Source organism: Columba livia, chromosome 1, assembly GCF_036013475.1.
Source record: "Columba livia isolate bColLiv1 breed racing homer chromosome 1, bColLiv1.pat.W.v2, whole genome shotgun sequence".
Classification (NCBI taxonomy): domain Eukaryota; kingdom Metazoa; phylum Chordata; class Aves; order Columbiformes; family Columbidae; genus Columba; species Columba livia.
The window spans coordinates 90,485,054-90,499,575 of record NC_088602.1 but is presented as its reverse complement, the minus strand read 5'-3'; the positions used below and the strand labels follow the sequence as shown (position 1 = coordinate 90,499,575).

The 14,522-nt window shown below is 37.2% G+C and overlaps 1 protein-coding gene across 2 annotated transcripts in view; it reads right to left on the bottom strand.

Annotated features, from left to right (window-relative positions):
* Positions 1 to 410: 410 nt before the first annotated feature.
* Positions 411 to 14,522, bottom strand: part of BACH1 (BTB domain and CNC homolog 1) — a 28,669-nt gene continuing 14,557 nt past the window's right edge. For both annotated transcript variants that reach the window (XM_065066051.1, XM_065066054.1), the window contains exons 3-5: positions 10,874 to 12,259; positions 8,967 to 9,173; positions 411 to 3,984 (exon numbers count right to left, since the gene is read on the bottom strand). In XM_065066051.1, the coding sequence (XP_064922123.1) occupies positions 3,523 to 3,984; positions 8,967 to 9,173; positions 10,874 to 12,259 (2,055 nt within the window). In that variant the 3' untranslated portion in view covers positions 411 to 3,522. The remainder of the gene's footprint in view (positions 3,985 to 8,966; positions 9,174 to 10,873; positions 12,260 to 14,522) is intronic.

Below are 14,522 nucleotides of genomic sequence, written 5' to 3'. Positions count from 1 at the left end.
CTCTCCAGCATTTTCCCCAAAAACTGCATTTTAGCTTTTAATGAAAGGTCTTCTGGTGGGATCATACAATTTTGGACTTGAAAGAGTCAAATGCACAGGTTACAAAAACTTCATCTGAAGTAAGGCTTCTTATGAAAAGCTTTCTGAAGAAGGTAAAAAGGAATGCTGAAAGGCTACATCCAGTATCACAGTTTACTGCTTAGGAGATGCAGAGGGAGTTTCATGCACTGATCTGTATTACATGTGTAATTATCACCTCCAAGTTTTTTCTAAATACAACAAACCTATGGTATCGCATTAATCAGTCATCTAACTTTTCTCTCCCTTAAAACAAAAGAAATAATAAAACCAATAAAATAAAAGACCCCCAGAAAAGGAAACCCACTCAAACAGAACAGGACACAAAGAAATCAAACTTACAGGAAATTTATTCCAACTCAGTAATATTTGCTACTGTGTGTATTATTCAGGAACTTATAAACTATATAGACTACTTTGCTACTGTTGTCAGAAGTATTTTAGTAGTACTACACAAGTGAATAATGCACCAGTAAAGACTTTCACTGCAAAAGATTTGTACAAAAAAGAAAAGCCTTTGTAGAAAGGATAGTGGTTTTTATTGCAGTCTTAGAAAATGTTGAATTATGAAAGATACAAAATCAACTGTTGTCATTATCTGTTTATTTTACAATCTGTATGCCATCATACTCTTATGGCTTTAAGATAGTCTGTCCAAAGTATTTTAAAACATGCTTTAACAAAGTATTTTACAATTTCAAAATCGAGTATTTCTTTACTGAAAAAACCCAAAACCAAACCAAAACAAAAAACTCCAAAACATTTACCTGAGAATTCTGTATCATAAAATTGTCCATCATTCTTCATTTTTGCAAGTTGATGATAGAGGCTATAGAAGTCAACATGCAACTTGTATGTTTACTGTATTAAATAAATATTTTTAACATTAATTAGATGAAGCTGGTTAGGCAAAAACCTACCCTCAAACTTCATCAAGTTCATCATAGGTTTTAAATACCTGACATGAATTTCAAATGTCACTGAAATGCAGCCATGACTGCTGCTCTGCCTGCCGGACAGCGGTCACACCCGGCTGATCACCGGCCGGACCGCAGCAGTGGAGCTCAACTCTTTGGTGGACATTCCGACCTCTGAACTTGGTAATCACTGACTTTGTTTTCCAACATCCATAGCCAAGCGTGTCAGGGGTTTGGGCCACTGGAGATGTTTAAGCTCCCAGACAGTCATTCTCTACATATATGCTCCACCCCTTCATAAAAAGCATTTAACCTAAGGAATTTCATTTTAGAGTACGTGTACTATAGGATAATGCTTTAATGTCATTATCCACGTCATTTCAGAACACCACCAGCTTTAAAGGTGATATTATGTAAGGACAATAAAGGGGTTTGGGGCTTTCTGATTTGTTTTTATTGTTTCCTGTTGGTTTGCTTTTTAAATAAAATAGAGACTTCAGAGCAAAACGCTGCCTAGGGTGGCAGCACAGGACGGAGGAAGGATTAAATCACCCAGGCATTTACACATGCTGGAGAACCAGAGAGCTTCACAAGTAATACATGTAGAGAATCAACATATATAAATGATAGCAATTTAAAAGAATTTCAATTTGATTTAAAATCATTTCAATTCCATTATCTGAAAATATATCGGAACCAGCAGAACTCTCATGATGTCTGCCATACAGTATTTGTTTCTGAATTTCAATTACTGCAAGCACTGTGATTTATACAAGCTCTGCTCCATTAACAAATTTACCCCTTAAAAAAGTAAAGATATATGATGAAAATCCAAGAATATCACTAGAGATACGAATCAACTTTCAATCCCATAGGTGAGGTAGTGTAGTCATCTGTATTACATGCTGGTTATGAGAAGTACTGTTGAAATCCGTCAAACTCTTAAATTTTGTTTTAAATAAGTGGCTTAATAGTCTTAATACATTTATTAATGCTATGTTACCTAAAAATGAAGGGGAGAAGAAAAAAAAAAAAGATCGATCCTTGCCAAGAACATTCTTCAGCAAGTTTTGTCTCACTGCAAGATAAAGCTGCATAGCAGTATTTACAATAGTCCTTTGCTTAGTTGCTGCCTACTGTACATGCACACAATGACACAAAAAGCTAATATACATTCTGAGGTAGGAAATGAAGAATTCCACTGGCTTGTACAAGATTCTTCATGTTTTGTAAACCAGCAAAACCAAAGTTCTCTGTGGTGAGGTTCAATACTTAGTTCAGGTGTGAGAATAACATCTAAATAACAAAGCATCCTTGGTATACAGGAAGCATTTACTGTCATGTAAAAAAAAAAAAAAAAACCCTAAACCCCAGGGATTATTTTTAGTGGTTGAATTTCTCCTTCACAAAGTAAATAAAGGAAATCCCTCCAGCTCATTTCCTTATTATACTTTCTCTATGTTTTTACTTATAGCACAAGCCATTGAAAACGCACTGCAGGTTTAGCCATAAAACTTTCCTGAAGATTAAAATTCTGAAATAGATCTTTACTGGTCCCAGTGATTAGAGAACAAATACATTTGTAGATTACTTTAGGCAATTTGGCACTGAAGTAATGAAGAATTTAGTGCCTGAATACCTTGGAAAAAAAATCTGTCCTTAAACTTTCCTAATACTTTGATTCCCACTTACCACAACCAGCAACCATCTTGAAGGTGCTAGGATAGCAAGTCACAATACAGATATGAATTTGAACTAGCATATGGGATTCAGATGCCAGAAGATCCAATGTGCATGAATCAAAGAACTCCATCAGTTTCAAACTTCTGGCTCTCCCAGCATTGCTGTTACTCCTCCCACAAAATTTAGAGAACAGAGCAGCACCTCCACTGTTCCCGTTGTCTTAACTATGTACAGAGAGCTAAGACAAAGGCATGTATTCAATAAAACCTGGCTCTAGTTTAGGGATGGGAACAGCAGGAAGTAATCAGCTGTTACAGAGCACACTTGCCAGAATCTCCTCTTACTGTCACGTTATCCTAATCCATCTAAAAAGAAACATTTACAGAGCTATATGTTCTCCTTAAGGTTTGTCTGTCAGGAAGAAATCTTATAGAGATAGGAACTCCAGGTATAGAAGTCATTTTGTATAAACACCTCTTGAGATGCAGAGTGGCATTAGGTACTATGGCATAAATCAGAGTGAAGGCTGCTCTATATCTGAATGAAAGCTTCTGCACAAACAAACATCTGTGCACAGTTTATACTTTCTAATAACTTTCCTCAGCTCTCCTTGGCACCACCACACAGAAAAAGCTCCAAGGCTGACACATCCAAATTACACTCTAGAAAACACAGACCAAACCCAACACTTGCCAAGTAATATAACAACCATGTAATTGTCAATGGGGTTTCAAAGCATAAAGTTTCATCTTTTCTTTACGATAATGCTCAATTACTTTATGATAATGCTCAATCACACTTTTAGTTGCAACATTGAGAGGCTGGCAATAGGAAAAGAATCGAGTCACTCATCTGTAGTGCATTTGTCAGTCATTTGCTGACAGAAGTCTGTAATCCCGCCACTCTGTCCACACTGTTCCACAAGTGAAGTTTTCTCAAACGTTCTCACAGAAACTGGATGCAGCTCTTGTGCTTGATCATATGTTGCATCAGACACACTTTTCACACACTGATAGCAAGAACTCCGCTCATTTGTAGATGTAACACCTGAAAGACCATCTGCTGATTCTATACATGCTGGTATTGCAAGCTCACTATTAGATGGAGTTGTTCGTTCTCTCTCCGGGAATAAAAACGAAAGTGGACAATCTGAGGAAGAATATTTTGCAAGTATTTGTATTTGCTCATGACTCAAGGCTGCTTCCTTACACACCTGCTGGCAAAGTCCAGTCAGATTCTGCTTTGTCTCGCCCAGAGTTGACAAAATGTGGTTTCTTTCCTTCAGCAAGTTCTCCTTCTCATTTTGCTGCAAGAAGAAAAATAGCCTTTTAGTCCACATTTTAACACAAAAACTATGGTTTGTTATGTACCTATCGAAGCTACAAGAAGACTCTAAATAATCCGGTCTGCCAAAACAGAAGTAATTCGACAATTACAAGGTTTAACAGTCACACAATCAAATGCCTACCAAAAGGACAATCCTAACCTCTCCTGAAGACACAATAGCTCAGCTATTTGAAGTGTTTTTTCAGACATAAAACTTCTTCAGAACTCATACTGGCAGCCAAAAGAGTAATTTGTAGTTATGAACTAAATGAAACCTCGCTTCATTTACTAGAAGTGCTCCTGAAAAGCTAATTTTACAGGGTAAATGCATTTGAACCATTACCACTGGACCAACAAAACAATAAGCATGGCAGTCTTCATAGAGAGTTATATTTTAAAAGTTAACGGTTGAAAATCAGACATCGCATTTTTGCTACTGATACTGCTCTGCTATATGAAAATAAACTCACTTCACAAGAAGTGGCAAGTTCACTGTAGAACAAACAATGGAGTTAAGAAGAGTTTCTAAAGTAAACAGAACATACAGGAAAGTTAAAGTAATAAAACATGCTAAGCTTGTAAATAAAATATTTTTATCTGGAAATGCTGCAATCTGCTTTGTTTCAAGGCTCCAACTAGAACACTGGAAGTTAAAAAATCTAAAGTGGAGTGACAGATTAGTGAACTGAAGAGGCAAGAACAGAGGTGAGAGTAGGCAGGTAATCTACTATTGGAACAGGAGAATACTAGCTGAATGTTTGGGTTTTATTTACACAGCAAACATATTTAATAGAGGCAGATACCTCTCTGACACAAAACAAGAATGCCCTTGCTCTGAAGACCTTACAGTCTAGCTACATAAAGCAAAAGAATTTTTCAAACACAGGGAACCAAAAAGGATGGCAATTCACTAATGAATATCAAGTAGAAAAAATTATAATTCATTAAAAATTTGTTGGATTTTTCTGGTTGTGTTTTTGTTGCTGTTTTGTTTTGGTTTTGGCAGAGTTGTTTTTGTTTTGGTTGGGTTATTTTTCCTTTTTTCTTTTATTCAACGTCATGAATTTTTCTGAGACTTCTCATACAACTGGCTGAAGATGAAGGATATTGACAACTGAGAGGTCTAATGATGGAAACAAGGAATACCTGGAATAAAGAAAAATGAGGAAATGGCAAAGAAGGAGAGGAAACAAGCAACACCTTAATGGAACAGTTGAAATAAAAGGACAAAAACAAATATGCCACACAATGAGTTCTATAATTAATTAAAAGAAGAGGCAGAGTTTTGAAGACATACAAAGCTTTAAACAGTTCTTAAGAAATAAATTTTAAACATAGGGACTGTGTGCTATTAATATTGCTATGTCAATTCACTCTTAGAAAGTTATTTTCAGTCCTCCTCACATTCCTTTTTGCAGGAAACACTCATACTGCAACCTCTATGACTTCTTTCTGAAGGAACTGACTAACTTTAAGTGGCATTTTGCAAGAGCGGCAGTTGTTGCCAGTCCTTTTTGCCTAAAATGATTAGAAAGAGTGCTTTGCTAATAAACTTCTTGTCAGCATACGGGAAACAGCTGTTGCCACATCTCCTAATCCAAAATCACTTTATGTACATTTCGGGTTATGCAGAGGCAGTCAGCTGTGTATTATGGACTGATGAAATTAGCTGAACTACTGTCTAAAACAAACTTCAACATCCAGAAATAGTTATTCCAGTGTCAATTCCCCACCTTTGTCTGAAGTTGTTGACAAATACCTTTAAGTATTGTTTTATTTTAGCAGCCTTGTACTAATACTGTGAAGTAACGTCAGCTAGTTTTGAGGTCATAATCAAACAGAGCTCTTTTAATTGTTCTGTTAAGTAATCTGTTTTGTTCACACATTTCCTCTCCCTGCTATAGTATATATAACAAGATCTCAATTACATTTCTTGGATTACGCCTACAGTGTATCACTTTCCAACACATCCTCCATCTAAGCTACAGAATCTCCAGGGAAGTAGTGCTTCCTGAAGCCAGTTGTCCTTTACTGTGCTCCTCCTCACAGGTACCCTCATTTTAAAGCTCTGAAGCGAGAAGGTACAAGGATTTTGAATACACATAGGTTTTCTAACAAGCCAACACCACCTTTAGTGACCCATGTGCATTCTTAAATATGGAACATTAGTGAACAATAAGAACACATAGATTCACCTGAAAAAACATTAAGACTATATGGGGGTCAAAATGACCTTATCAGTACAAAAGATGAAGAGAAATGACCCAACTTAATTCTTCCAGATAACAGTTAGATTCAGTATCAAACAGCACTTTTCTTCAATATAAGTACAGCTTAACGTAAGACTTTCAATCTTACAGAATCACTTGGGTGGGAAGGTACCTGAGGAGTTCTGTAGTCCAGCCTCCCGCTCAAAACAAAGTCAGTTCTGGGTAAGATCAGGCTGCTCACGGCTTCACTCAGTTATGTCACAAAAACTCCCAAGGACAGAACATGCACAACCTCTCTGGGTAACCTGCTCCACTGCTTGCCTGTCCCCACCGGAAAATAAAAAAAGTCTTTCCCTATATACAGTTGAAGCCTCTCATTTTAATTCATGGCAATGTCTGCTGTTCTCCTGCTGTGAAGTACTAACCCCTGGCAAGCTGAAGATCTTTCACTCCCAATGCCTACATGATCTTGAGGACTTCTCCAAAGATATGGGCACATGGCTACTAGGTCTCCCCACATCCATCTCTTCTCCAAGCAGAGGCCCCATTTCCTCTGCCTCTCACCACAGCATAAGTACTCCAAGCCTCACCATCCTGGTGGCCCTCTCCTAACCTTATCCCTGTTTGTCAATGTATATCTGGCACTGGGGTGGTCAAAACTGGGCAAAAGATCCAGTCTTACACATGCTGCTAAGTATAGAAGTACAATTGCTGCCCTTGAACCACTAGCTGTGTTCCTGTTAATCCAGCCAACAGCCTCGATGGCCTTTTATTCAGCCAGGACAGACTGCTGACCCATGCTCAGTTTGCTGTCTGCCCAGAACCCTAAGATCTTTTTCAGTGAAGCTACTGCCCAGCCAGTCAGCCTCCAGGCTCTACTCATGCAGGGAGTTAGAATGTTCCAGATATGGGACTTCCCAAGAAAAATAGCACAAATACTAGTTTTTAATCTGAGAGAACAAAAACCTGATAAGAGACAACAAACAGAAATTAATACAAGACAACATGCTGCACATATTGGAAGTCAGGATGAGGAATTTAACCCATTAATATTTCCTAACAGGCTATAGTACAGAGTATTAAAAACTTGTCCAGTGTTTTCAAACTATAGCTACACTACATTATCCTCTCTCAAAGCCACATTACAGAGGATACCATGCAAAGATCAAAGACCTACAGGTCTGAGACACGTGACTGACCCATAGAAGAAGGAACGATGCAGGAGTCATCATGCATGAAGCATCCTGGATGTGCCACACAATGCTTTTCAGAGATGTCTCCTTTCTTCCACCCACCTGGAAATTACACCTAGACAGATCTTAAAGTTTCTGTAGTTGTGCACAACCTACACAAGATTGATGGTGCATAACATCAGCTGCTGTCAGACACGCTCAACAGCTCCACACAAGGTCATTTCAGGAAGTTCTGAAGAAACTTACGTGCACAGTTTGGAAAAAACAAGTAACTAGAACACCTTTGTGCCTAGAGTATGATTCATAACTCAGACCTCACCTCACAATTCTCAACACTCATTGTCTAGACCTTGCACAGTGATCTTTGTCAAACAGCAGACATTCAGCCTCTTCTAGCCCAGGTCTACAGAAGAAAGGATACAGCACTATGATTATCAGTCACTTAGTCAACTACAGGTCTAATCTTATAGATGAGGCTCTAATTTCCCCCTCCCCCAACTGTTGCATAATCTTGACAAAGTTACATAACAAACAGAAATGACACTATGACAGTTCTGCACTGTCACAAATGAAACTTCTCTCTTTAGTCAAAATAAAATAGCTCTTATTAACACGGTCACCTGACTTCCCTCCCAGAGTATCATCTTCATTCAGCACACTGAATGACTTGCTCTGGGAACTCATCAGGGCTGTACAGCACTGCAGGCCTTCCTTCATAATCTCTCTCATTTGTTGAAGAAGTGCATGTAGTGAAACATGAGGGAGCACTTCAGGAAAATAAGTTTCTACCCCATGGCGCTTTGCTCTAATTTTAGTTTCCTTTTCACTCTGAAGTTGTAAGTAGAAAGGTGCAACATAAATGACTGCATATGTTCCTAGCTGTTTAATGCACATTTAAGTTACATATTTAAATTTTTATTGTATTTTAAAAAGGAGAAAAAATATAAACAGATGGTTGTAGAGAAATCTGGATGCATCAGATCCTCAGCTACAATCCTGATACAACTATTAAAGAGGAAAGCAGCTTCCTGAATTCTTTTATGTCTTCTGCCTTTCTGCAAGGGTCTCATTTTTGAGATTCAAGAAACAGTTTGGGAAACAGCCCATGTTGATATGTTACAAGAACAATACTTGCACAACTAACAATTGCACAACAGTAAACTTGATCATGAGCAATACCACAAGTTGAAGAACAAAGTCACAAAGCAAGAAAAGGTAAGAAGGTAGAAAACAAAGCAGAGTGGTATGAAGGTTTGGGAATCATCCAGTACAATTAAGCACAATGCTGATGGGCTTCAAAAATACCGTTCACCAGAAATTATGCTGTAATGCACTTTTACTTGAAGGGAAACAGGTCCACAGAAGGAAAAATGTGTGTACTTTAGAGTAAAGCACAGAAAATCTAGAACTGCTACCAAGAAGTTATCCAAGACACATAATGTTTTCTGATCTCAAGTACAAAAAGTAGTAAACCACCTCACTCTCAAACTACTGCCAGACATCCATTCAAAATGTTTAGAGAAAGACTCAAGTCAACAGTAATGAATATTTATACATACCAGTTTTTCAATTTCAGATTCAAGATTTTGTATGCAGTCAAGTTTTCTCTTACGACATCGCTGTGCTGCAATTCTATTTTTACTTCGTCTTCGGATATCATGAATACAGTCCAATTGTTCAGGAGTTAATTTATGCATCTTCAGAAATGACTGGAAGTCATTTCTGGAAAGTGAGATAATCCTTTGTGCATTAAATGGCAGTTTTACCTAGGATGTAAGATACAGTCGTAAATCAAAGGTGAAACTGATATAAATAAACACCAACAGGCCAATTCAATTTTTTAAGCATTCTTTACCACACCACTCATCTTTCTTCCTGAATCTCAGAGACAAGAGCAAGCTAATGTAGCCATCAGGTGAGGTAGATATAACCCCACAGTTTGAACTAGATGGATTCAAGCACAGGCAAAGTAACTGAGTACTCTGCAAATTTACACTAGATCTTCAAAAGCATATTCAGAGTAGGGTGAAATCTGTCCCTGTGTGCAGCAAAGCAATTAGGCGATACACTCTAGGAAAATAAGTTTTCGTTAGGCAATACACAAAACATGTCAAAAAATCACTAATACAGCCTAAAGTTTCCCCATAGCTGCTCTTAAGACAGTATCCTGCATACATTTTTATACCTATAGTTTTCTGCAGGAAAGACATTTACTTAAAATATAGAAGTTACAATAGTTGTCTTATAATTCTTAACGCTGGAGAAGAGAGAGAACCAGGCTCCTGCTATTGTCTGTACACCTGAGCAACAGAAGCAGGAGCTTCTGAAACATACGCAGATCACAAAGTCCTGATTAACACTGAAAAACACCTTTACCTTTACAAAATAATTTTATGAAATATCCAACTAAAGACCCTTTATTTTAATCCTTACATTTTGAGCATATTAAGTGGCAGAGTATGTTATCTTGGAGGGGTCAAAGATCTTAATTTATTTTAAAAAGCAAAAAGAAACCCTTTCTGTGTTTGGCTAACACTGGTGACAAACAGGCAAAAACAAAAAAGGCAGTATTGCCCTCAGCAATTATGTATTGAAACAATTCTGGCCCTTTGTTTGGCCTGTCAACTTTCTATATTGATGGTAGCTTCCACTTAGAATAAGTCTCAGTAAGGCCCTGCATCTTAAAAAGAAAAAAACAAGTGCTTTAAAAACAACTGAATTTTCATGGCATTAAATGACCCATCATGCACAGATTCACACTGCAATACTACAATTCTAAGAACTGTGACAGAAATCATTCTAGGTATGTAGTAAAATCTTTTGGGATTATACTACTTATGTATGGCACCTGCCCAAAACACTACCAAAGCAATGATGTAAAAAAGTGCTAAATAATTTCTGCTGTTGAAGGAACAAATCTAACCCAATTTTTTAGAGAAGGCAATACTATTAAAACAGTCTTAAATACACAGCTACTGAAGCCAGCTTGAAAACTTAAATTTTCATTTGACACTAAACGTGAAATATCATTTACCTCCAACGTTCTCCCCACAACTCAGAATAAACACAAGAAAACTTTTAAGTTCCTATTAAACAAGGTTGCAATAAATGTATAGATTTTTAAAGTTTAACTGAAATAGACAAAATAATTCTAAAAAAGAACTCTCGTGCCTTGGTCACAACCTTTTCTGATAAAGCTGTTCCAGAAAAATATCTGAAGTCTTCTAATACTGAAGCATCCACCACTTTAATACCCTACCAAAACATAAGTCTCCCTGAATTAACAGTGATCTGCCATATAAACCTTTGAATGGTTAATCTTCCAGACTTTTAAAACAAGCAACCCCAGCCTCCACTTTCTCCTTCCCCTTCAGCTTCCCCCACCCTGGCCCAGAGACTCAGAATTAGGTTTTTGAATAGGGACTTAAGAGACAGGGAAGCAAAGGATACACCAGGATGTTCTTACCTCACATTCTTGTTCTCTTGCTGAACAGGATTCACTGTCTCCCTCGGTGTCAGTTTCTGAATCCTCTCCCAAAGTTATTAGATAATTATAGGGACATTGTTCTTGTTGCTGTCCCTGAGCATAATCTCCACTGCTTATTTCAGAGCTGTTGGAGCCTCCTTCAGTACTAAGGTTGCTTATAAAGGGGCAGTTGACAGAATTCAACGTTGTAAAAGTTCGCTGAGAGCAAGGTTCAGGGCTTTCACTGATCCTGATACCCAGCCACGGACACTCTGATTTCTTCCCCGAATATACAGGCTCCAAGCGTTCTTTTGGAACTGCAGGTGGTAAATGCATTTGATCTGTGCTGTAAATATCACTCCAGAACCCTTGTGCTAGATGTTCTGCTACCTCTCTCTCCACACTGCTTCGATCAACAGCTGATGTAATGTTAGTGGCTTCTCTAGTGCTCAAATCAACCTTCAACGGTGCGTCATCTTGACTTTCAATTTTGTCATTCCCAACTCCAGTACCTGATAAAGCTTTTTCAGCTAAGACTGTGTTGTTTTGCATACCACTGAAATTCAAGTTACCATATTGCTCGTAAGTATGTAAAAAAGACACAGAGTTGAGTCCATGAGGTGCAGCAGAATGTGCGGGGAAAGCAGCGAGATCCACTTTCTCCACAGGACACGACACATTCTGAGTCACAGAATCTCTCTTTGACTCTTCCTTTTTCTCCATGTCTTCCTCCCCTTCTTCCATTTTTACCTGAGTCTCTTCACATTTTGAGACCAGCTGCATAGGTACACACTCCTGAGCTTTTTGTATGACATCATTATCAGATATGTCCTTCTCAATAAAAGTTGCAATTGGTGGCACCTGAATGTCTTTAATACTGGAATTAGTCTCTGAATTATGAACTTTGTCATTTCCGAAAGCTTTCTGGAATTTCCTATATTTTGGACATTGGGAAGATAAGCTGGAAACACCACCCCTTTCTACGTGTACAGGATCACATGTTTGATTTGCATTATCTTGGACAGCAGGTGACAATTTAGCATTTTCTTCATCTTTACAGATCTTTGTGTCAGGAGTTTGCATATATTCCTTTTCTAAAAGTTCCTCTGCTTCATCATCTATTTCTAGGTCTCCATCGTCCACATTGCCAATTTTAGGGCTTGTTTTCTGAAAATGCGGTGTACAACACTTCTTCCTAGGACACTCCTGCTGATCCGATTTGAAGTCCAAAAATTTGAATTTGAGAAACTGAAAGCATGACTCTTCAATGTTGTGTACACCCAAAAATTCAGCACACTTGCAAACTTCAGACACATTGTCTTTATTTAGAACAAGTTTAGCTGTGTATGCAAACTGAAGCAGAGGACTAAATCCTTTAAGTGTCACCTATTAAAAAAAATTATAGATATATATATATAAGTATGGTGAATATGCGTTTAAATAGAGAAACACACAGAACCCAAATTTACCTGTGAGCAAACCATGCCAGTAGGACAGAGTACAAGACAAATGCAGCAGATTTGTTCCACAGAGAAAACGTGACCACACTCATTCTGAAACAAATCTTCTAATGCAAGTTTTTTCTGTATATTTTATGGCAACTATCTTTTCACAGTGATCAGCCTCTAAAATGTTCTGAACATACAGTACTAACAAGTGAAAAAAATACTGCTGTATACTGAAAACCAGTAACTAGATTCCAATTTCATAGATACCTTTCAAACTCAAGTTGTAAACGAATTACCATAGAATAAGATCAAAATACTGCTGGTATTTTTCCTTTAAAGAGCAGTTACTGTTATTTGTTCAGTCCTATGCATCACTGATATTAAAAAAAAGTCTGAAAAAAAATGGAATTTGACCACACATTACTATTTATTATACAGCTACCGATTCCTTTCTTCTTCCCACAGATGAAAAGACTTGTACCAAAACAACTGTACACCAAACCAAATTATTCTCAGCTTAAAGCCTCTTTGGAGGTGGCAGTTTTGTTTGAACATTTCCATCATTATCACCTCAGTTTTTACCGCAGAACAGCTGTCTAACAGGGAATCCAGAGTTAAACAAAACTATGTCATTACAAACTGAACAAGATCATCTACACATAGAAAAAAAATTGCTAAGGAATTTGGTAGAAAGTTGTGAACAGATCACCATATTACATGACACTTCTTTAGCCTTTCTCTGAAAGAACAAAGCAATATGCCCATGACTACTACTTAAACTCAAGTGCACATTAGGCTCCCCTACTTCACTCAAACGAACAGGACTTTATCCTGAACAAAGCACTATATTAATGCATTAACTATACTGAATTCTACTGCCAGCAAGGTAATTCATTACGAATGCAATTTAATTTAGGAATCAGTTGAGGGCTTGTTTTTTAGTGAGTGGTTGTTGTTTTTTTTAAAGAATACAAACACCACATGAAAGAAACTTGAAGAGATCTGCACAGAGGCATTTAGCAAAAATTCATATAACTTAAGTATGGAATTCTTAAAATGACATTTGAAATATGCTCTGGAAAAACAAAAAGACTACTGATTACAACCACCACATGAATTCATCCTTAATTATGTGGGGAAATGAAGTGTAAAAGACAGTTTATCCGTAACCTGGCAAGAAGTCTTCAAACTTAGTATATTCAATAAATCATTACAGTGGATTTACAAACAAGTGATATTCATACACGAAACTAAACAAAACAAACACAATGATATTTCAAAACTGTAGGTTCTTTCCATATAATGCTAAAAAATTGAAGGATCAAGAGGGGAAAAAAACCCATTCTCTATTCCTTTCACTTTCTCTTGCACATTTCTAGCTGGCTATCCTGAAACAAGACAGAACACAAGAAGATGATTGGTCTGACTGACCCAGAAAAGCAACTCTTGCAGTAGTCATTTAATTCGTATTTAGGTTGAAATTCTGACTTACAGAGTAAAAACACTGGTAGAAAAACAACACAGAATGGACATGAAGATGTCGGTAGTTGGTTTTTACAATATAAGAAGTACTTATAAAATCATAATTATACAAAAACATTTTACAATCTCACATTGTGGACTGGTATCTTTAAACTTCAAGTACTTCGGATGACGAAAAAGGTTAAAAAAAATTAAAATCACATGTCAAACCAGGTGATCAGTGTTTGCCTCTCTCTTAAATATGTAGCTTCATAAACTGACTCATTTCAAAATATTTAGCAGTTCCCAGAAGAGAAGCTTAAGTTGCTGAGTCTTCAAATGCTTTTACGAAGCGAGCAGATTTAATGATTAAAAGATGAGATTCATTGTTAGTACTTTTGCTTGTTGCTTCAGTGGATTCAGTTCTTAATGTAATTCAGCATTACTGATTTAAGAGTCCTCTTAAGTCTACATTGCAATAAATATTAGGATTATCATGTTCCTCCATTTTCTTCACAAACTCTGGTCTCTTTTAACTCAGGTTTATTTTGTGGGTCCATTGGAACACAGTTGCTCTGCACCATAGACTGTTTTTCCCCTCTCCAACTCTGATGTACTATTTTTTTCATTATCCCAAAGCAAAATCCTCTCTTTGACAACAGAAGTTTTACATGCCACTACTGTCCCTCTTTTACTCCAAATCATGTTTTTGGAGTATTCTACTTGCCTTCCTACACCAG